The 24,031-nt window shown below is 36.9% G+C and overlaps 1 protein-coding gene across 1 annotated transcript in view; it reads right to left on the reverse strand.

Moving 5' to 3' along the window:
- Positions 1–24,031, reverse strand: part of LOC126101320 (uncharacterized) — a 366,030-nt gene that overhangs the window by 250,474 nt on the left and 91,525 nt on the right. Inside the window, exon 5 of the mRNA XM_049911994.1 lies at positions 1,197–1,559. Within this exon, the coding sequence (XP_049767951.1) occupies positions 1,197–1,559 (363 nt within the window). The remainder of the gene's footprint in view (positions 1–1,196; positions 1,560–24,031) is intronic.

A 24,031-nucleotide genomic window follows, 5' to 3' on the forward strand; every position in this document is an offset into this window, starting at 1 on the left:
CAATGATAAATACCTTTCCCCGGCGACTTATCTAAGTCCGGTATTACGCTATTAAATTTCTTTGTCAAATATCTTTGTCAAAGATATTTGATGGTGTTATAGGGAACTTTGTCAAATGTCATCCAATATTTGATCAAATCTAGGGCCTCGCTGTAGATTTGATCAAAGAAGTCGCTTGTCTTCTGTTCACTGCAATGTGACATGTTACCACATGGAGCGCTAGCATCGCTACATTCTGTCGTCTGTAGTGTTTTTATAAACATTGCGGGTAAATACAATTGGTGTGTGTTGACAACTACAAAATTATTAGAGATGTATGAAGCTGATGAGGCACTTTACAATGTGAGGCACGCTGAATACAAAAATAGATTACGAAGATTGGAGACCTGACCTAACCTAACCTAACCTAACCCTCTCTTGTATCAAGGAATCAGAGTGTTACATTGAGCCTGTCTTCTGCAGATGTAGCAGTTCTTAAGTGAATATTGTGCTTTGTGATATGAGGACACACTTCATTGATGTCCTCCACTATAAGTTCACGTAACAAGTTTTGTTGAATGCTTTTATCGTTTCATCGTAAAACCCACAGCTTCACCCAGGTATGTTTCCTTTTTTTCCCCCCTACTTCTCTTCTGCATATACACACAGTGCAATTGTGGTACATGCAACTGCTGCAGTTAATAACAAGTTGTTGTTGTCAGTCATCTTGAACTTTGATGAAAAATATGATGACAGTGTAATACCTCTTCTAGCACTACGTCAAACATCTTTGTCAAATATATTTGATGGAATATTTGATCACATCTTTGATCAAATCTTTGACAAAGAAATTTGATAGCGTAATACCGGCCTAATTGATACTGATGAAACATTTCCTAGAAAAAGGGAAACAGCAGAGAAACTGTGTCAAAATTCTTGTAATTTAATCTGACAATCTGACAATTGGATGCAGAACATGATGCAAAATATGGAAATCAAAAAATGCTGTAAACAAAATACAATGCTGTTTCTGTGGAACTTTGCTCGGCCAGTAGATACAATCCAACAGCAAGTTTAAATACACCATAAATTATAATGAAGAAAGCTATTGCAATAAATCCACTGCCATTGAAATTTTCTATTTTCATGAGGCATGTTACAGGATAATAACATGGTCACAGGATCATGCACTAATGACAACAAGGGCTGCCACATACTGTCTAGATCATACGGTGTTGTTAGTATTCCAGGTATACCAGCAGCTGCACCTGCAGTAGCAGCAGCTGCCGCTGTCGGTATCTGCGGCATAAGCCGTGCTGTGTGTGTTGGCACGTAGGTCTGCTGCTGGGGTCCTGGTGGAGCAGCTGGCGCTAGTACAGGCATTACATATTGCGGCTGGGTACCCAGAGGAGCCGGCAGTGCCTGATAGGGTTGTGCACTGGGCACCCCGACATATGCAAGTGTATTCTGTTCACCATGTCCAGCTTGTGTGGCTAGGGGTACTGTAGTGCCACTGGTGACATTCCCTGCTGCACACACACTTCCTCCAGCTGTTGTGCTACTTGAATTGCTCGACAGGCCTGGAAATTGCAACATATTGTTTCAGAGAAGCATTCATTTCCTTCTGCAATTCATCAGTTCATAATAATCACAGCTAGCTAAGTGAGTAACTCAATAAGCAAACTGAATATTCAGTTTTGTGGTAGTACACCAAAATTTGAAAAGGAATGTCATAAAATAACTTTCCCTTTGCAAATCTCATAATATTATGAAAAATTAGAAGACAGTGAAGAAGAAGAACAGAAAAAGTATATATTCACTAAAAATATGATTTATTATCCTTAAACAGTCATTTAAGTCCACATATAATTATAATACATTTACAAGCTGCACTTATGTATTGAAAAAACTGAATTTCTTAATGTATTAGCTGCAAAAACATAAAAGTGATGAGCTAAAATAAGCTAAGCTGTACATGCTCAATAAATACTCATGGTGTTAAAACAAAAGTAATAGAGGCACTATTTATAGCAAGTTCATGCAGTTTGTTAGAAGACAATATTTACACAACTAAACACAAAATTTCTAGAAGTGACCAGTGGATGATAACACCATTTGATAAATAAGTTTCAGAAAATTACAAATCCAGTAAGTAAGTAATTAGAATACTAATGATAGCAAAATGCAATAACTTAACAGAGGAATTTGTTCAGGAAAGAAATTCATTCCAAAAGTGAGTTTAATAACTTAATAAACAAAATCAAATAGATGCCCTGTAATTATGTACCTGGCAAACATGAATATGTGATACTTTTACACAGACATTTTTGTACTTAACTATGTCTCATCCAAGTCCCTAGTGCAGAACGCTGCCTTTCAACAGCTGCAGTTCCCCAGAATATAAAATAATTTGTCTACCTTGGAAGTATATCTATCACAGAATTCAAGCGGCTTAGGGAGAAGACCAAGATCTCCCTTTACAATTCAGTCTTGCTTCAACGTTAGACAGACTACAGGCTAAACACTTCAATATTACAGTCATAAAAACTCGAGACACAATACACATTCACATCTTGATGGCCAGAAGTTTCAAAATCTTTGTAGGTATCTGTATTAGAAAGTTATTAAATATTCCATAAGTAAATTAATAAATATTTTACTGAACTTACAAAATGAACACACCTGAAGTTATGTCTGTATAAGTTACATCAAAGTAGTTAATTTAAAAAAATTCCAACTTCCCTCTGTTTTGTCAAAATTCACTTAATTTGGCTTTTATAATGATCTACAATTAATAAAAAAATTTAATGCAGTCAGTTACACATGATACCAAGCACTACAAAACTATTTAGTTTAATATCACACCACAAGCTTCAAGTTTTCGAATAATAATGCCCTAATGGAAGGGGGGAGGGGGGGGGGGAAATTGCCAAAAATGAAATTTTATTTTGCTGAGAGAAATTACATCTTTTCTTCTTGGACAGCAGACAGTTTTCATGAATAATAATGAAGACTGTTGGATATCACTCTTCCTTTTCGACCATAGTTGATTATTTACAACAAAAAATGAAATGAAATGACCGTATGGCATTGTTGGCCAGGAGGCCCCAAGCAGGGTAGTTTGGCCACTGTATTGCAAGTCCTTTAACAATTTTAATGAGACAAGTATGAATTGTACAGCTATAGTGCCTGACCATTTAAACAGGTGATTATATGACAGTCATAGAAGAGGACTGCATAATATTCTTGACATCACTAAACTAATGCAACAACTTGTAGTAGAGATACTGATGGGCACATAAATATGACTGAACACACACACACACACACACACACACACACACACACACACACATACACTTGCCTATCAACTATGTTGCACCATCTGATTAATATTGTAGTCAATCAGCACTAGATATCAACACAAAAAGGATTCCGCTGAAAGGTAGCAAAGGTTCCACTCTTTTTATGTACCTTTGGATGACTCAATGCTTCTACTATTCAGTGAGTTCTTACCTTTATTCCTTACATTATTTTGATTATAATTTAGTACCAAATGAAATTAAATACATAACTTGTGAGTTTGTCTCACTCCTAGCCTTCTGATGAAATGAAGAGCAAAAATCACTTGACTGAGTTATTTGAAAAGTTTCATTTTGCTTTTCCTCCAAACATAAATTTTCTTCAATAGACATGCTGTATGTTTCTGTAGAATCTTTTGTAACTCTTAATTCTTGACCAAAAACTAAAAATCATTGGTGTAGTATGTTTGACATACAGAATTGTTTACTATGTGCTTTTGCTTCAATTAGGAGGAATACATTTTTCTACACCATGAAGACTGATAGATACTGCAGGGGATATAGAGTAATTTGTAAAACAAGAATTTACTGGCCAGATGTAAAAGCCAGGAAATTAACACTAGTATATGCAAATTATGGTGCTAATTACCAAGTGTGGACAGTTCTACAATGTATTTCATTTGTGCCATAAAACTACTTATCCTACACACAACAAATAGCATAAAACAAAAAGAATGTTTGATGTTAGAAGGTTGGGCAGATCTGTCAAAATTATTTTGTTCACTTATAGTCACTACACATTTTGTATGGGAGAGATCTTATTTTAGTCTATTTTCTGCTAGGAAATTTATATTATAACAGAGTCTAACAATGGTTTGAGGATACTTGTTCATCTTAAATTCACAACCTGTTCTGTTTAAAGACTCCTTTTTTGTAACAATCTTCATCAAATCAATAAATGTCCATGTAGCTGTGTGGAGCAAATATTCACATAGAATATTGCTAATACATCTCGAGTAAAACACTTTTCAGTACTGTAAATTATCAAAAAGTAATCGAAAAAGTAACTTACGAACTGCTACTGTACATAATCAAATACAAAAAGTGAGGTAGAGAAGCCTTTCAGCTAAAATTTACAACTACAATTTGAACTATCATGAACAAAAACTGGGAGATAGATTTAATTAATTATGGTTTATCTTTACATATGTAATATGAGATCAAATATTTCATCATTTACATTCCTTTCTTGCAAAAGAAAGATAATGGTAATGTTTCTTTCTTTCACTATAATGAGACACAGAAAAAAATTGGACCTGTGTAAAGATAGCAGCATGAAAACAGATGGAATTACATGTAATGTAGGATGCTGTGTCAGTTCTATCTAGATTGAAGGTATAGTAACATAAACAACACTAAGAACAAAAAAATATAGTGTGGCATATTGTTGATTTCAACACTTCCACATGAATGGTTTGTGCCTACTGTAAACAAACATGAATATATATCTCAAGTAATTTGACCAACTAAAGACAAAAAAAGAGAAGCAGCAGAAATACATTTCAGATCAAAACAAATGACCACCTAGGCTGAATCACAGGTAAAGCTAGTGGCAAACTTTGGCCCATTGGTAGGATATGGGAAAAATACAGTCAGTCAACAAAAGAGATTGTTTACAGAACACTCGTTTGAACCATCCTGGAAAATTGCAGAAAATGAGTGGGACTCACACTAAATAGGACTTACAGAAAACACTTAATGTATGCAAACAATTGCAGCACAAACGGTCATATGTTTGTTTGACTCAATGGAGAACATCAGAAATGCTGGAAAAACTAAACTGACAGACACTTGAAGAGAGATGGCAACTATCCTGTAATAACCTACTTACATAGTTTTGAGAATGACTGTTGAGTAAGGAATTTATGAAAATACTACAGCCTCGTACATACCACCCCTGAATGGACTGTGTAGAGAAGATTAGAATAATTATAGTGCACACCGAGGCATTTAAGCAGTTATTTTTTCCACACTCCATGTGTGAGTGGAAGAAGATAGTGCCACAACATTTGGAATAGTACTGCGGTAAATACCATCTACCAAGTACAGTGGTTTTTAGAGTATCAATGTAGATGTAGATGAACTCAGAAACTCCAAATTTTTTAATGTCATTAGTTACTAGCCTGGTGATATAACTGGAAGTGAAATATTTTCAATTTGTCTTTCAGTGACACATATATAAATTTAAATATAGTGTTTTTTAAAGATTTACATTCAACATAAAACTTTCAAAGATATTAAATGAAACACAACATACCACTATACAAAATTGTTCAGTAGATTGCTTCTCTCACAAAATCAGTGTAGACCATTTGCAGAGTTTGGAAGGAAAGGGCAGGAGCTAGTGACAAGCTGCACTTTCATGTCAGTCCCAGAGACCTACACAGATGGCATAATTACAAGTGAGTGCTCACAAAAGACAGGCATCCGAGTTTGAACCCCAGCTCAGTATAAAGTTTTAACTCATCACACACAATCAAAATACTGGATGCACCAAGAAGCATTTGTATTCACTAAAGGTTAACACAACTTTAAGGCCTAAATGGATCTGTGCCAACTATATATGAAACTTGCAGTTGACATAAATCCACTCTGAACCAGAAGACATTTCAGATTTCATGAGCAGGGCATTCTCCCAACAGCCAGTAGAATTGATCTTCAGAATTACTGTCCTAAGCCATTCATTTATAAATATAATGAAATTCTAATTCTTAGTTCAAACATTACATTCGGTGTCTACATATAGAAAACAAGCTTCACATTAGCAACCTGGATAGCATACAGTAATGCTAATAATGTCAAACCAAATACAGATTATTCACCATGGCACTGACAGAGGTAAAGCAACCACAAGGTTCCAATACTTTTCAAATTTTGGAATAAAAGGATTCCACTGTTTCTCAGAATACCCCTCCATATAGGTATCTACACATACATGTGTTGAGGTTGAAGATGTGTTGATGTATAGAATACAATGTACTGTTCTCTTCTATAAGAGATCCACAGACACACATGTAGTTTCATGTGTGACCCAAGATGTGTGTGACCCAAGAAGTGAGGTAAATTTATTACTCCACATTATCTATATCAGTGAACACTATCAGATCAATTATTATGAAGCTGTATCTGTAAATCACTCTACAAGAATTCATTTTTTCATTCATCATGTTCTGCAGGTTTCATCATAAAAGATTTTCTGTTCAATCCTGAATGGAGATGTACCCAGTGGAAATATCAGCAACTTCCTTTAATTGAGGAGAAATGTAAAATTAAGTACTTCATGAGGAGTAAAAATGTAGTATCCCTTGGCTACAGGAGTAATGAGTAACAACTAGAGTTAGTCATCCAATAGAAATGACTGACAATATAATGTAACTGGATAAATAAAAAAAATCTACTCACCAAGTGGCGGCAGGAGAACACACACATATAAGAAGGTTATAGTTATGCAAGCTTTCAGAGCCAGTCCTTCCCACAGAAGGGCTGAAGAGGAAGGAAGAGGGGTGAAGGAAAAAAGGACTGGATTTTTAGGGAAATGGGTGAATTTTGGAAAAGTCACCAAGAACTGCTGGTCTGGGGAGACTTACCAGACAGGATGAGAAAAAAAGACTGTTTGTTGGGGACTGTGCCACACAATGCAAGACAGAGATTACTGCAGAAACATAGTACATGAATTAACATGAGTGAAAACCTAAATGCATTGTATGTAACAAAGGTAGGTGGGGGTCAGAGAATAATAGACAGGTCAGAAAGTGAAAGATGTAGAAAACTACAACACAGTGAAGAAAGGAACGGTTGCTGTGAAGGAACGCTGAGATGGAAGAAATTAATGTAAATTAAGGCCAGGGGGCTGCCGAGAACCAAGGACATGTTGTAGTGCTAGTTCCCACCTGCAGAGTTCTGAGAAACTGGTGTCTGGGGGAAGAATCCAGATGGCGCGTGTGGTGAAACAGGAACCGAGGTCAGGACTATCATGTTGTAGAGCATGCTCTGCCACAGGATATTGTGTGTTGCCAGTATACACCCTCTTCTTGTGCTCATTCATCCTAACTGATAGATTGGTGGTAGTGATGCCAATGTAAAAGGCTGAACAGTGTTTACATAACAGCTGGTATATGACATTTGTCACTTCTCAGGTGGCTCTGCCTTTGATAGTGCTTTTTTGCCAGTTACAGGGCTGTTATAGGTGGGCTGGCATAGGTGGTGGTAGGAGGGAACATAGGGCAAGTCTTGAAGTGGAGGCGAAAAAGGGGTAGGTGCCACAGGATAGGGAGATGGGTGTAGAAGGAGCATAGGCTCTGGCAAGGATATTGCGCAGACTGGTAGGGTGACAAAAAGCTATTCTGGATGTGGTGGGCAGAATCTCAGACAGAACGGATCTCATTTAAGGATGTGAATTTAGGGAGTCATAGCCTTGTCAAAGTACATGATTAATGCATTCAAGATCAGGATAATACCGAGTGACAAGTGGTATGCTTCGAAACTATTTTTTGGAGGGATTAGCAATACCAGGATGGATGTGATGGTCCAGGACATCTGTTTTCAACTAGGATGGTGGGGTAATTACATCCAGTGAAGGCTGAGGTGAGAATGGTGGTGTATTGCTGTAAAGAGCCTGCATTGAAACAAATATGTTTGCCTTGAAAGCCAAAGCTGTATGGGATGGAATATTTGACATGGAAAGGGAGGCAACTGTCAAAATGTAAGTACAGTAGTTTGTTAGTAGGTTTAATGTGGACAGAAGTGGGTATCTGACCTTCAGTGAGGTCAAGATCAACATCAAGGAAAGTGGCATGGGATTCAGAAGAGGACTGCCTAAAATTTAATTGGGAGAAGCTAATTAAACCTGAGAATATATATGTTTGGGAATAAGTAGAGCAACTAATGGGCTCAACAGTAATCACTGGCAGGGTTAGATTCATTGGCAGGATACCCAGAAACTGCATTGCTTGCAAATATTTGTATCAACTGTACTGGAATACTACCCTGTGTGTTGCTTTATATTATATTAAGTTAACAAGGGGCATGTACTAAGAAGAGCAGGAAGAATAGTCATATGGCAATGTGTATGAGATATGCTGAAAAGTCTTAACTGTCACACTCCTGAAGAAAAGTGTCTAATCCCATAAAAACCTACCTACAAAATTCCAAGAACAGGTTTCCAGGGGAGAGATGATGAAAATGTCAGTGCTATTGCTAGGTAAGTAGAAATGTTTTATACCTGTACTCAATTGCAATAATAATGATCAGACAAGCAGTATTCAGACCAGGTGACCAACACCAATAGAATGACAAAATAACTTTATTTGGAGAAAACACTGGCACATCACTTACATAAACAAAACTGAAACTAGATTTATCGAATTACACAGCTGGGAAAAGAGTATTTCTCAGAGTGATTGCATAAGCAGTCAGAATGTTGGATTCGGAAAGAAATCTCTCACTCAGTAATGGAGGAGAGGAGCACCGAAAAGGCAAAACTCTGTCACGCTCCATGATATGTGCTCAGATATCTCTGTCAAATTCAAGCTGCCTGCATAAAATATAGACTTACGTGCAAGCCTAAGGTGAAGCTATAGTTCATAAGATTCATTTCAGCTTGCACATCCTTGTAGAGTATGAGATTATTCCCTGCTATGTTGTTTCATACTGCAGATGCTAGTCCAATAATGTCAATAACACTCCTGAGGAATTGTGTTCGTTTGATTACCTATGTGCATTCAGAATAGCTGAATTAGTGGAGCACTGCAAGCCAAAGACAGGGATTTATGTTTGTCATTAAAGGCAAATAAAATAATTTTGATCTATGATGAGACTGTTTTCAGTACATACTTTACTGTAGAATGAGGCATAATTAAAAAAAAAAAAAGTACTAGAACAGTAGAGAAAGTAGAAAAATTCAAAGATTTTTACCATCAGAGAAAAAATATTTTCAGTATACAATCAGAAATAAATTTCTAGGGCTGTCTGATGATCTAACAATCATGCTAGCAATGAAGAAGTAACACACATCTTAAATCCACCTAATGTAGAATCAAAGTACCTGAAATCTCTTGTTTAAAATGCGCAAGTAAAAAATAATAATTAAAAATACAGTTATTAGACTGACAACTGTAATGCAACCCTTTTCTGGTACCCAATCACATCTTTCCAAAACACAAAACTATAACAAATGGCACATGATGCTCTACTAACAGAATAGGATAGTAGGCAACACATAGTTACCAATAGAGCATTGCACAATCAGTTATACTAATAGTCATTATTACAGGATGCCGGTCTTCCCTCAGCCATGGGTACTTCAACAGGTAATTATAATCTTCTGCAAAAGATTTATATATATACCTAAGGAAAACAATTCTCTTAAAGTAATATTAACATCTTTGTGAACAGCTTTTCCACAGGTTAAAATGCTTCAAAAACTGAATATTCAATTACTGTAGATAACACAATGGTTGAAAGGACCACAAATTTCTTACATCCTATCCTCCTTCATATGGCACATTTCTTTGCTATCCATTTCATGTACATGCAGTAATTATGCCACCTTAGTACATTAACATAAACTTATGACCACAATTTCCAGTCCTTGTGTTTCACATTTTAAAAACCTGTCTGATACAGCATAAAGAATGCAAATGATTAAACAATTTCTTGTGTCATCCACCATGTATGAGTTTTGCATAAATAGAAGTAGGAACCACATCTGTAATTTTAATTATTGTTCAACATGCAGACAGAACAAATAACAAGTTATTAAATTAACAAAAATATAACTCACCTAGCCGATCCTTCCATATGTCACAGAATGTGGCAGCCAGCTAAATAATATTAATGTATAGTTCCTTTCTAAAACAATTCCCTCCATTTATTCTACATGACAGATCAGTGGTCTTGCCTTTCTCTGTAGGACATGTTTCCCTATCATCCACATATTGTATCCATTAATAATTTGCTTTTGGCAGTACATCATTATCCTCTTTTTGTTTTCATGCATCAAGATTCTTTCATTTTATTATCTACCTGAAAACCCAACTTTATTACTAACATTTCCTTCAGTTTAGACTATTTATATTCCAGTTCATTTCTCCCTTGCATTATTTCTCCTGTCTACTTATTAAATGTGATTCTGTGCACAAAACAGGTAACTGCTTCCTCCTCTTCTAGCTTTTCACTGAACTCAGGCCCTCCACAACACATACACCCAAAACTTCCACATTACAATCTATTATATGATAAGGTTATTTCTGACATTTCTCTCTGTCATGCCTGTTTCTATCCATCAACACATTTATCATTCCCTTTGGTAGATTTGAAAATATAGTTTGTTTTGCGACAATTGCTCAGAGAACAAAACAATTATATGATGTAATCGAATGGTGAGAAGCTCTACTCTAACAATAACAAGAGACTTATAAACACTAAGTATTTCAGTTCATTTCTTGAAGCCATAAGTCATTCAAAAAGAGAGAAAATTTACTATGTAAATACTTGTAAGTATGTATCATACAACTGATAACAGGCTTGCATAAAATAATGTTAATAATTTTCAGCTCTCTACTCCTTTAAATTCAATAACAACTCCATTTTCAAAATAAATTAATGGAACTTTACTGTAAAAAACAGAAAATAACAAATAAGGAACAATGGAAGGTTCAGCAGTCATGAATTGTTTAATATTGCATCCACTCACCACCAATACCTAGAAAATAGCCTAGGAAGAAGCAGAAGTGTAGATTTTTAAGTTCTGTTCCCACCAAAAAGATCTTAAATTTATATCAATTTACAGCAGTAAAATAGATCATATATAATCAGACTTAAATTTTTCCACCCATGAACACGCACCACTATATTAAGGAAGCTGGATTAATGCTCGAGCGAGACTAGCTCCTACAGCCACTACTGTGGAGAGTGTAGGACTGGTTGTCTATACCATCTACAGTCATTCTCCAAGCCCTAATTGTGAGCACTATTGATAGAGAATTCTGACCCGACTTACAGCTAGAGTTGTGGCTACGATTGCGACCATATGAGACTTGTGGTACTTTGAGATATTGTTTCCTATTGTTCCAGTGCTGTTCCTGTGGCAGCCGCAGTGGTGGAGAGCAACACACAGGCAGCATGCGGCTCGATCCCACTGCATTGTTAGGGGGTGGTGGTAACACTGTGATAGTGGGGGGAACAAGCGTGCCGCTCACACCTGTACACAAATGCTTTTGAAATACATTATAGGAAGTGGTGTTAACACAAAGGTTGTGTGGAACAAAACCTGTAACCCCAATAATATGAGTATTTTTAAATAAAACTTACACAAATATATAGAAATGTAATAAATATAACCATAATTTGCAAAATTAAAATGCAGGGGTAAGATGTAATCTTAGCTCATATGTCACATACAAATGTGGTAGAGCTAAAGCTATGCTGAAAATAAAAAGGCAAGAGAGAGAAAGAAAACAAACTGATTCTATAAATGTACTATCACAACAGTTCTAGAGCTCTTAATCCAAAACTGCAGAATACAAGAATATTGCTGGGAATACACATAATTGGTATAAATTTTAGAAGTCACAGTTTTATATGATCTAGATGGACCCAACAGTAAAAGGGATGTTAATGAGAGCTCCAATGTTAGATTGCTAAAAGTTGATGTTAAGAAAATAAGTGATCAAGAAGATTAAGGAAATAAATTCACACACAATATGCTTGTTAGTACGGGTTGCTATCTGAAACGCGTGACACACACTGGTGACATTAACGGAGTGTGGGAAGTTAAGTTGGTCAGAGGCATTTAATCGTGCACAAGTACTAAGTACACACCTGTGACAAGTACTCTCAGACAACCCTTAACATCTCTTAATAACAGGTAATTGTGGTTGTGACTGTTATTCTTGCCAGTGAGAGAAGTCTGGATTTCATACCTTTCTAATATATCGCAGTGGCAGATTTTCTGTCACAAATGGATGCAAATCAGTGTGACTTCCCTTGAGAAATAAGTAATACTTGGTGCATAATCAAAAGTTAGTCACATATAAGACTATAATGAAAATTTATGTGTTTGCCTCCTAGGTACAATAGCCACTTTTGCAGGTCCTGTTATTGCTGCTCCACAACAAAGCAGAATTATAGGTTTAACCTTACATACAACACAAGAAAATACCCTATTGTATTCTCATAGACTTCACACCTTCAGTATATACTAAAACTTTACACAAATCAGCTGCCAATGTGTACCAGGGTGATGCATAAGAATTAGTTCCTATTAGTAATGAGAGTAGCACCTAGAAACACTAGAGTACACAGAACCTCCAAGATAGTAAGATTTGACATAGAGCAACTTAAGAACTAGACAAGAAGTAAGCCAGAGACCGAACAGTACAGATTTCAACAGCTGGGACCAACCAAAGAAGACTCTAGTGAAGACGACCAGTGAACTTTCCCCCTCATAAGAAGAAGGAAGCATCTGTGGTGGAATGAAGACTGTGACAACACAAAAGCCCACAGACAGACATTCTGGGAGACATGGAATTGTAAGAAAACCAAGAAAAATTGGGAATTTTTCTTTTGGAACAAAGACGACTTACAGCTAAGATAATTTGGGGAAGCAAACAGACCTTCACACAAAACCAACTAACCCAAATCACTCAGAAAATACAATCTGCCAAACCTCCAATACAGAGACTAGCAGGGCAAACTGGTTTTTATCGACAAGGACAACTGCTTGGTAGTTTAAAAACTATTCAACTGTGATCCACCTAGTGAAGACTTTGACTACAAACAAACCACACCAAATCCAGCTCCCTGCCTCCTTCACTGGAAGAAGTTGGACAAATCATTCAATTTCTAAAGAGTAATAAGGCAGCTGGAGAGGACTCTATGTTTCTGAACTCTGGAAATGTGCTGAAAGCAATGCCATGGGCAAGCTCATCGAGATCATCCAGGGCATCTGAGAAACAGAGAAATTACTACCTGATTGGAACACGGTGCTGATCCATCCACTTCACAAAAACAGAGATTTTACTGATCTGAACAGCTACTGTGGAATTTTTCTTGTCCCGGTAACATACAAGATTCTCTCCTAGGTGTTACTAACAAGGGCAGAAGATCAACTAGATAATCAACTGGGAGAATATTAGGGAGGCTTCTGGAAGACCCAATCCTATGCTGAACAGATCCTTAACCTTAAAACTGTACTGGCGTGCTCCAAGATGAGAGACCACAAGACGGTTGGCACCTTTGTAGATTTCAGGAACTCTCTTGATAGAAAAATGCTTAACAAAATACTCCAGGAACAACAACACCCGCAGACTCATTCTAGAAACCTTGACCAACAATTATTCCAAGGTCAAATTTAGAGGTGATATTTCAGAAACTTTTGAGATAAAAACTGGAGCGGGACAAGGGGATGGACTCTCCCCACTGCTCTTCAAATGTGTCCTTGAAAAGGTTGTGAGAGAATGGCACAAAGAACTGACCAACTTGGGTGTTCAGAGTGGTATCTACCTGGGCCGTAAGAATGAAGGACTGATTGTAGATTGCCTGGCTTTTGCAGATGACATGGCACTCATTGCTTATTCTCTTGAAATGGCAAAAATGCAGGCAGCCAAAGTGGGTCTTCAAGTGCCGCTGGAGAAAACAGGGTTCTACACCAACATCAAAGAAGCTAACAGAGAGATGTTACTAGACCAGAGAAACATCAAAAGGACTGAGAAGTTTAAGTATCTCAGCGAATGGATTGAACCCAACTTATCAGAAAAAAATGTCATTATCCATGAGAGTCAACAAGTTGGAACTAGCCTACCGACTGACCATGAACACATACAACAAAAAATGCCTGTCATGCAACCTGAAACTTAAACACTACACATCAGTCATATGACCAGAAGCCCAGTATTTCATGAAAAGTCTTTCCATGAACTGGAGGGGTCTAATGGAGAAATTGGAAGTCAGAGAGAGGAGAATCTTCAGGAAGATCCTAGGCCTGGCAGAAGAATATGGGGGAACTCCAAAAATGACATAACTTGGAGCTCTACAAACACATCGAGAGGCTCTCTCACTGTGCAAGAAAAAGAAGGGTAGCTTTCTATAGCCATGTTCCAAGATTGCCACCAAACACACTGACCATCCATCTGTTCACATTCTGGAAAAACAAGAATGTTTGCACCACTTGGCTCAAAGAAACTGAAAAGGACATTGAAGAACTGAGAATAATTCATTTCCAGAACAGACAGTCTGTGAGATACGGAGTTACATCAGCAGTACATGTAACAGTACTGGGCAAAGATCAAAGCCCAACAGTTGAACAAAAGTGGCCCAAAGTAGGCCCATACAAAACAAGAAGAAGAATGAGAGTAGTGCCTATGGTACTGAGGATGGAATTTTACATGACATCTGATTTTCTGATGCTGACAGCACCAACTGTTACTAGAATAAACATATCAAAATGGATACCATAAGATATCTGCTGGGAGTGATAGCCTGAGTGTGACGTTTTATCAGTTAATAACCATAAATGATGGATTTAACATTACAACTAGGTGCTTCTAATGGACACAAACACTAATGGGCCTACTCCACAATCATCTACAGCAATTCATATGAAAATTAGTTTAAATTTCCAACTGGACAACCTTCTACATACGGAAGTATTTCAGATATATCAACCAGCAGGGTTGATCTTTTCATATAATTATTTTTGAAATGGATATCTGTGACCATAAAGCTGCTGTTGCTGCTGCAGCAATATGTTACTGGGGCTTTAATGAACATTAAACTCAAGTATAATGTTCAACTTTTTGTTTAATAGGTGATCTACTGAACTGAAATTATAATGAATTTGGGAAACAGGTATCATATGAAATTTACATTCCTTTTTTAAGTCATGAGATACAGGAGTTTGTGGGGAGTAGTGGGACACTTTGCTTCCTCCTTTCTTGACTTCTTAAAAGCTTATGAGACAGTTCTGCATCTAAAAAACAGAATAAAAGTGTAAAAATACACTGAGGTGACAAAAGTCATGGATACTTCCTAATATTATGGCAGACCTCCTTTTTCTGTACTGTAGCAAGGACTCAGTAAGCTGTTGGAAGTCCCCTGAAGAAATAATGAGCCATGCTGCCTCTGTAGCTGCCCATAATTGGGGAACTGTTGCCTCTGTAGGATTTCACACATGAATTGAACTCTTGATAATGTCCCATAAATGTTCGATAGTATTCATGTAGGATGATGTGAATGATTCGCTCAAATTGTCCAAAATGTTCATCAAACCAGTTGCAAATAATTGTGGCCAAGTGACATGATGCATAGTCAACCATAAATATTCTATCATTTTTTGGGAACATGAAGTCCATGAATGGCTGCAGGCGGTCTCCACGTAGCTTAACATAACCATTTATGTTCAATTCAGTTGGCCAGTGGCCCCAGTCCATTCCATGTAAATACAACCCACACCATTATGAAGCCACCACCAGCTTAAACAATGTCTTGTTGACAACCTGGGTCCATGGTTTCATAGGGTCTGTAGTACACTCGAACCCTACCATCAGCTCTTACCAACTGAAATCACGACTCATCTGACAAGGCTATGGTTTTTCAGTTATTCAGGGTCCAACCTACATGGTCACGAGGCAGGAGAGATGCTGCAAGTAATGTCGTGCTGTTAGCAAAGGCATTGGCAACTGTAATCTGCTGTCATAGCCCATTAATGTCAAATTTGGCTGCACTGTTTTAATGGATACATTTGTCGTATGCCCCACATTGATTTCTGATGTTATTTCACACAATGTTGCTTGTCTGTTAGCACTGACAATTATACACAATTGCTGCAGCTCTTGAGTTGTTAACTAAAGGTTGTCAGCCACTTTGTTGTCCATGGTGAGAGGTAATGCCTGAAATTTGGTATTCTTGGCACACTTTTGACACTGTGGATCTCAGAATATTGAATTCCCTAATGATTTCTGAAATGGAATGTCCAATAGATCTAACTAAAACTATTATTCCATGCTTAAGGTCTGTTACTTCCTGTCGTGTAGCCATAATCATATAGGGAGCCTTTTCACATAAATCACCTGAGTACAAATGACAGCTCCGCCAATGCAATGGCCTTTGATATCTTATGTAGGTGACACTGCCTCTATCTGTATGTGTGCATATGGCTATCCTATGACTTTTATTACCTCACTGTGTATGAGTACATACTTGTGTAGACTGACGAGATATTCCCAGTTAGAAATCAGTATTTGGGTCTGATCAAGTGATTCAGATCAAAACTGAAGACAGCACTGAATAAGGGTCAAGAAAACATAGTGGAACTGTTGCTAATCACAATTTTCATAAATAACTTAGAGAGGTGATTAGGCTCCCTAAGTCTGTTATTACTGTTTATATAAAAAAAATCATAGCTAAAGTAAAGTCATATTATTCTCAAAGACTAATTGAAAATTGTAGTTCAGAACTGAGACTAGCAGCTGACAAAATACAAGTTACTAAAGTAGAATGCAGTTTTTTAGATGAAAAAAGAAGGAAAGATGACAAGTAAACAGTTTAACATTACATCAACACCAAGGTCATAAGAGACAGAGCTCTACTTTCATTGGATGAAGATCAGGAAGGAAATGGGCCATGGTACTAGAGCTAGTGCTGTCACTAGCCTCAAGTGTTTTTTTTTTTTTTTTTTTTTTTTTTTTTTTTTTTTTTTTTTTTTTTTTTTAATGGAAAATGAAACCCAGGTTACCCACCATGTGTATTGCATCCAGGTCTTCTGCTTCAATCATTGTCGCAGATAAAGAAGAGACTTAAATGTCTCAGGGAAAAATATGATTAGAAGATCTAGAAGATCACCTATGGTGCAGGACTTTCCCATTATGTCCAACACTGAGGTGCTATTCCAATACCAGAGAGTCCTGGCAGTATTGACAATGAAAGGGAAAATAAGCAAAAGATATGAACTGAAGTTTGTGTTGGGAAGGGCACTCAACTTGGGTAGTTCATGCAGCAATGTTAACCATAGTGCTGTGGTAGTGTAATGGTTAGCATTTCTGGCCAGCAAGCAAGAAGACCTGGTTTCAGCACAAATTTTAATTAATTTCTTCTGCTTAAATGTTTCAGGGAAAAAACTCTACTTCCTCACTCTCTAAAACTAGTTTCGAGTGATCAGTTATTTTATTTGAGTATTACAAGACTCAATATGACATAGATACTGAATCAGTGGTAAGCAATGGTAACAATAACACTAGTTTTGGCAAAGGTAAGATAAATATGTGAATCTTGTAACAAGAAAGATAAAGAGCAATCCAGAGTCGAATGTGATTAATAAAGAGAAGCTAAATCTTCAGTTTCTTGATTATAGTTTCTAGCTGCTGGGCTTTTAAATTAAAATTAACGGAGATACTGAGAATCTTCAAAACAAATCAGCAAACCCAGTAACAACCCCCTCCTTTTTTAAAAAATTAAACTCCCATGTGTAAAACAGCTTCAAATAACTGATTACCTTACAAATGAGCTAATGTGTTAATTTTTTCACATTAGCACATAAAACATTTAAGGCTTAAGACGCAAAACCCTAATTATATTGGTTTTATTCATTTTGGATTACTCACCCACAGACTAATGCAAAAGTAAAAACCAAAACAGGTATTCCATTTGTTCATGTAAGACCTTTTTGGCAAATAGTGAATACCGTCAAACTGTTTATGGTTGGATTGATCATATTATGATACCAATTTTGTAATTAACATTATGGGTATGTTACAAAATACAAATGCATTTAATTGCACTTTTAAAATAAGTACATAAGCAGTGAGAGATAAAATATTTTCCTTTTATTATTTTGTGGCGGCAAAAGTGAAAAAAAGTTAGGAAAGGTTTGAAATTATGTTTTAAATTTTTCTGAGGGCACTAAGTGCTCTTTTTCTCAAACACTTAATGAGTAAAATGTGTGTAAATTCTGCTCAGTTTCAAGGAAAGCTAGTTTTCCAAGCATCTCAATGTTTACGATGTCATATTCACTGAAATGTGTGTTGGACAATGACATAATTTTGCAAGCATATTCAGAGTTATTGGTGGATACTGTCTCCAAAATGAGCTGTGAACAGAGTTGGCGGTAAGGAAGTAATAAATTAAAATGTTGTGCCTCTTGTTGAAGTTTCACTGCATGAACGGAAAAAATATAGTAAGAAATAAACGTTTTCCATTTCATAATTTTGCGGAAAAAAAAAAAAAAATCGGAAGAATTTGCATGCACTGTGTTACAAAGTCTCAATGTACATAGGTCTACACAGTTTCTAGCTATAATACTTGCCTAACTGTGTTAAACCTGTAACACAGGATTATACCTCTAAATGAGTACATTATGACAACATTTTATACTTTTAAATTTGGTTGATAATTATATGAACACTGAAAATCAAATATTTATAGCCCCTGAACGCCATTTCATAGGCAACCTGCAATTGGGATACAGTGACCATTTTAGCCATTTAGTAATGTAAATGTATTAATTAATAAGAAAAATTGACACAATACTTAAAATAAACATAGTCGGTCATGTTATGTGGAAACAGTTTTAGAAAAAAAATTTCTTAGAATTGCTTCCCCTCTAAACATTTCAAAACACTCACAAAACAAAATATCTCAAGATGCACTGTAGAAATACTTTCAATGTATTTCAGTTATCTTGTATTGGTAAGATTTCATCAGACAAGATTAATGAGTGCATTTTTTAGATAGTGGTAGTTATATCGTCTTGTCTTGTTATTTAAGCAAAGCAGTTTACTTTGCTCTCAAAAAGTGAATATTCAGTATTCCACAAGATGTGAGTCATTTCTATGTATCAGCAGCTGAAACATAAACAACTGGAGCACAGCTACAAGACCATGAATTAGAAAATGAGATCAAACTGATAACTTTGACATCTTCTGAATTTCCTGTCCTCAAAAAAAATGAGCATTGCAAAAATGAATACCAATGAGAAACTGTTGTAAGTGTTAGATCAAGGACAGGGTAAAACACAACTGAAATCAGAAGGTGGAACTAAAAGACAAAAAACCAAAGGAGTGTGAAAAAATACGTGTCATTTCTCTAAAAGAATTTTTTAGCTTTCTGTGGATAAATCTAACAGAAATCCATAAGTATTTACAAGTATTGTTTTCGCCATGGAAACAGAAAATCAGAAGCAAAGTAGGCTAGTTGCAATGTAAAAAACTATATTATTACCTTTCATCATCTTCATCATGATAATTATTTGAAATCCACAGCTGGATGAAGGCCACTGCTAAGTAATACCACCTACCCGTTTTCTACTGGGTGATCATCTCAATATTTTCTGCTTCTCGCTATCTTGGAATCCAGCAAAGAACTCACCTCTAGGTAAAGTCACCTACCCACCTTCTACCAGTTCATCATCTCAATATTTTGTGCTATCTTGGAATACAGCAATGAACTTAATACTCCATCTGCCACATGTATAACCTAGCTATATGACCCCCCCCCCCCCCCAATTCAATTTCATTATAGTGATAACTATGTGTCTCAACTCTACCTGTTTCCTGTATTTCCCAGTAATTCCCAACAAGCATCTCTACATAAATCAATGAGGGACTGAATGCTTTTTGTTATTGAGGTCTATGTCCCACTGCCGCAAGTCAAAACTGATAATATACACTAATTATAAATTTTCCTTTCAGGTACAGTGGACTCTTTGGTATAAAAAATAAATAAATAAAATCTTTAGCTCAGTAAACTCTTTCCAGGCCAATTGTTGTGGCCGAGTGGTTCTAGGCACTTCAGTCTGGAATCCGCGACTGCTACGGCTGCAGGTTCAAATCCTGCCTCGGGCATGGATGTGTGTAATGTCCTTAGGTTAGTTAGGTTTAAGTAGTTCTAAGTTCTAGGGGAATGATGACCTCAGATGTTAAGCCCCATAGAGCTCAGAGCCTATTGAATCATTTGAACCAGGCCAGTTACAGTGCTGTTTCTTTATTTTATTTTATTCTTATCCACATGTTGCCTTAAGCTGCCCTATATACAGGAACACATCACCTATAACTTGTGTGAATAGCCATTTATTCAACTCATAACATACTCTTATTAATAACCAGATTAGAGTACAGGAGGACACATGTCAAATATTGGTAATGCAAATGACTAATATCAATTTCCCACCTGGAACCTTGTTGGGGTGAGGTGGCTTGTGTGCCTCTATGGGATAGTTACACATACCATATGTGTAATTAGCTGATATGGCATTGCTGTGTCGCTATTGCAAGTAGATGAAAGCAAAGGCAAATTATAACGTTTTATGTTTCTCGGGGACATGCAGCTCTGCTGTATGGATTAATAATGATGGAATCCTCCTGTGTTAAATATTCCACAAGTAAAACAGTCCCCCTATTTGGGACTCTGGGTGGGGACTAGTTACGAGGATGTTGTCATCAGGAGAAAAAAAAATGTTCAGAGCACAGAATGTTAGATTCCTAAAACATGTGTTAAAGAATGTAAAAAGAGAGATGGATAGGTTTGAGTTAGATACAGTGAGAATTTGCAAATTGTGGAGATAGGAAGTATATGACTTCTAGTCAAGTCAGTACAGTGCTAACAACACAAAAGCAAATAGGAGTAAAGCAGGAGTAGGTCTAATAATGTATAAGAAACAGGCATGTGGGTAGTCTACTATGAACAGCATTGTGAATGCATTATTACAGTACAAGATTATATGCTGACTAGCTCCATGGATGACAAATGTATCATGGGATAAGAGAGATTATTTGGATAGTTAAGGGAAATGAAAATTTAATTGTGACATGGACAAGGAAAAGGACAAAAAGTGAGAGTAATAGAACATAGACTGGGGAGGAGGAATGAACAGGAAATCTGCTTGGTATAATAATACACAAGGCACAATTTATTGATTGTTAATGTTTCACACAATGTATACAGAAGAAATTTTGTGACTTTAGGAAGGTAGGAGAAGAGGTCCTATCATAAGAAAAGCTCTGAGGATGGGTCATGAGCCATGCTTGGATAGTTCAGTTGGCAGAGCACTTGGCTGTGAAAGACAAAGGTCCCAGATTAGAGTTCTAGTACAATACACAGTTTTAATGTGCCAGAAAGTTTCATTGTTAATACTTGGTTTAAGAAAAATGAAGGCAGCCTTGATATATTTATGACACCTGGAGACACAGGATGGTTTCAGATAAATTACAGTACGACAGAGACTTAGAAACCTGATTGTAAAATGCAAAATGTTTCCGGGGACAGAAGCAGACTCCGACCCTAATTTATTGGCCAAAAGCTGATGACTAAAAACTAAGAAATTGCAGAGAAGAAGAAAATTAAGGAATTCAGTATAGTACTGGGTGACAAAAGGTGTACTCCTGAGTTAGTTTTTGGAGAGGTCAGCAATAACAGGATGGGATGTGATGGTCCAGGAAATCTGTTGCTGAACTTGGCTGTTGAGGTAATTATGTCCACTCAAGGCTGCGGTGTGAATGGTGGTGCACTGCTGTAAAGAGCCCTTCACAGTTAATGTCAACTGGAAGTATCTTTCTGCAACTAAAACTCGAAACCTTTCCAGCAGCAAGCTTGACACTGAATCCTGCCTTAAACAGTTTCGACCAAGATCCCAACTTGATCAACCACCTCAAAATCACCCCTTCCTATCAAGCCTTCCAAGAATTCCTAACATCCAGTATTCCTTCATAAACCTTTTGAGGTCCCTAGAATGTAACTACATCTACATCTACATGGATACTCTGCAAATCACAATTAAGTGCCTGGCAAAGAGTTCATCAAACCACCTTTACAATAATTCTCTATTATTCCACTCTAGAACAGTGTGGAAAAAACGAACACCTCTACCTTTCAGTGCAAGCCCTGATTCCCTTATTTTATTATGACGATAATTTCTCCCTATGTAAGTTGGTGATAACAAAATATTTTCATATTTGGAGGAGTAAATTGGTGACTGAAATTTCGTGAGAAGATTCCGCCACAATGAGAAATGCCTTTGTTTTAATGATTCCCACTCCAAATTCAGTGTCATGCCCATGATACTTTCTCACCTATTTCTTGATAATATAAATCTGCTGCCCATCTTTGATCTTTCTTGATGTACTCCATTAATCCTACCTGGTAAGGATCCAACATCACACAGCAGTACTACAAAGCAGGAGAGACAAGAGTAATGCAGACAGTCTCTTAAGCAGACCTTTTGGATCCTCTATGTGTTCTGCCAATAAAACACAGTCTTTTGTTTGCCTTCCCCACAAAATTTTCTATGTGTTCTTTCCAATTTAAATTGTTCATAATTATAATTCCCAGGAATTTAATTGAATTTATGGCCTATAGATTTGATTGATTTATCGTGTAACCAAAGTTTAACAGATTCCTTTTAGCACTCATGTGTCAATGCCAGATTTATTAGATAAGAAAACAGCAGAAGGCCTATAACACTGCCTGGAGGAATGTCAAAAAACACTTCTGTTTTACTTGATGACTTTCCAGCAATTAATATAACCTCTCTGACTGAGATGATACTCCATAAGAATGCAATCTGATTACAAGCCGCTTGTGAGGTACAATGTCAGAAGCCTTCTGGTAGTCTAGAAATGCAGAGTCAATATGAAATCCCTTGTCGATAGGACTCAGCACTTAGTGCGAGTAAAGAGCTAGTCATGTATCACAAGAACAATGTTTTCTAAATCTATGTTGACTGTGTGTCAATAGACCATTGTCTTCAAGATGACTCATAATGTTCAAACACAATATATGTTCCAATATCCTGCTGCATACTGATGTTAATGACATGGACCTGTAATATAATTCATTATTCCTACTGCCTTTCTTTAATATTGGTGTGACCTGTGCAACTTTCCGGTCTTTGGGTGTAGATCTTTTGTTAAGCCAGTGGTTGTATATGATTGTTAAGCATGGAGTTACTGCATTGGCATACTCTGAAAGGAACCTAACTGGTATACTGTCTGGTCCATAAGACTTGCTTTTATTATGTGATTTAAGAGGTTCGCTACTCCAGGGATACCTACATGTAAGTTACTCATGTTGATAGCTGCTCTTGATTCGAATTCTGGAATATTTACTTTGTCTTCTTTGGTGAAAGAATTTCAGAAAGCTGTGTTTAGTTATTCTGCTTTAGCAGCACTGTCTTCGATAGTATTTCCATTGCCATCATGCAGAGAAAGCTTATGTCTTGCTGCCAGAATACTTTAAATACAACAACAATCTCTTTGGATTTTCTGCTGGGTTTCGAGACAAAAAACTATTATAAGCATCTCGCAAGGAAGTTGCGATGAAGCAAGCTGGGATATTTTTACTTCCCCTCTTGTTTTGCCATCTGCCTACTTAAATTTGTTTTTAGCTTATAACTAATTACCATTAACACAAGTGAATGTAATCTGCATTTTTATGAAAGAGAAAGGTTGTCCCTCAGTTTTATAGAATGTAACACCAGATCTGCAGTAGCCACCAGAAAGATCGCGGGAGGCGCACATTGGCACGGCGCGTCACGGACGGTAGTTGCCGCAAGTAGTCCCGTCCACCAGAGGGCACGCGAGAATTCGGACGCGATCTCTGCCGGCATAACAACAACAACAACTCCAGCAGCACGGGCCGGGCCCAGTCAGTTTTACATTGGGCATGCCTAGGACACAGTCCCGGTCTACGCTAAGTGAAGTGCG

The sequence above is a fragment of the Schistocerca cancellata genome, chromosome 9 (assembly GCF_023864275.1).
Source record: "Schistocerca cancellata isolate TAMUIC-IGC-003103 chromosome 9, iqSchCanc2.1, whole genome shotgun sequence".
In the NCBI taxonomy this organism is placed as follows: domain Eukaryota; kingdom Metazoa; phylum Arthropoda; class Insecta; order Orthoptera; family Acrididae; genus Schistocerca; species Schistocerca cancellata.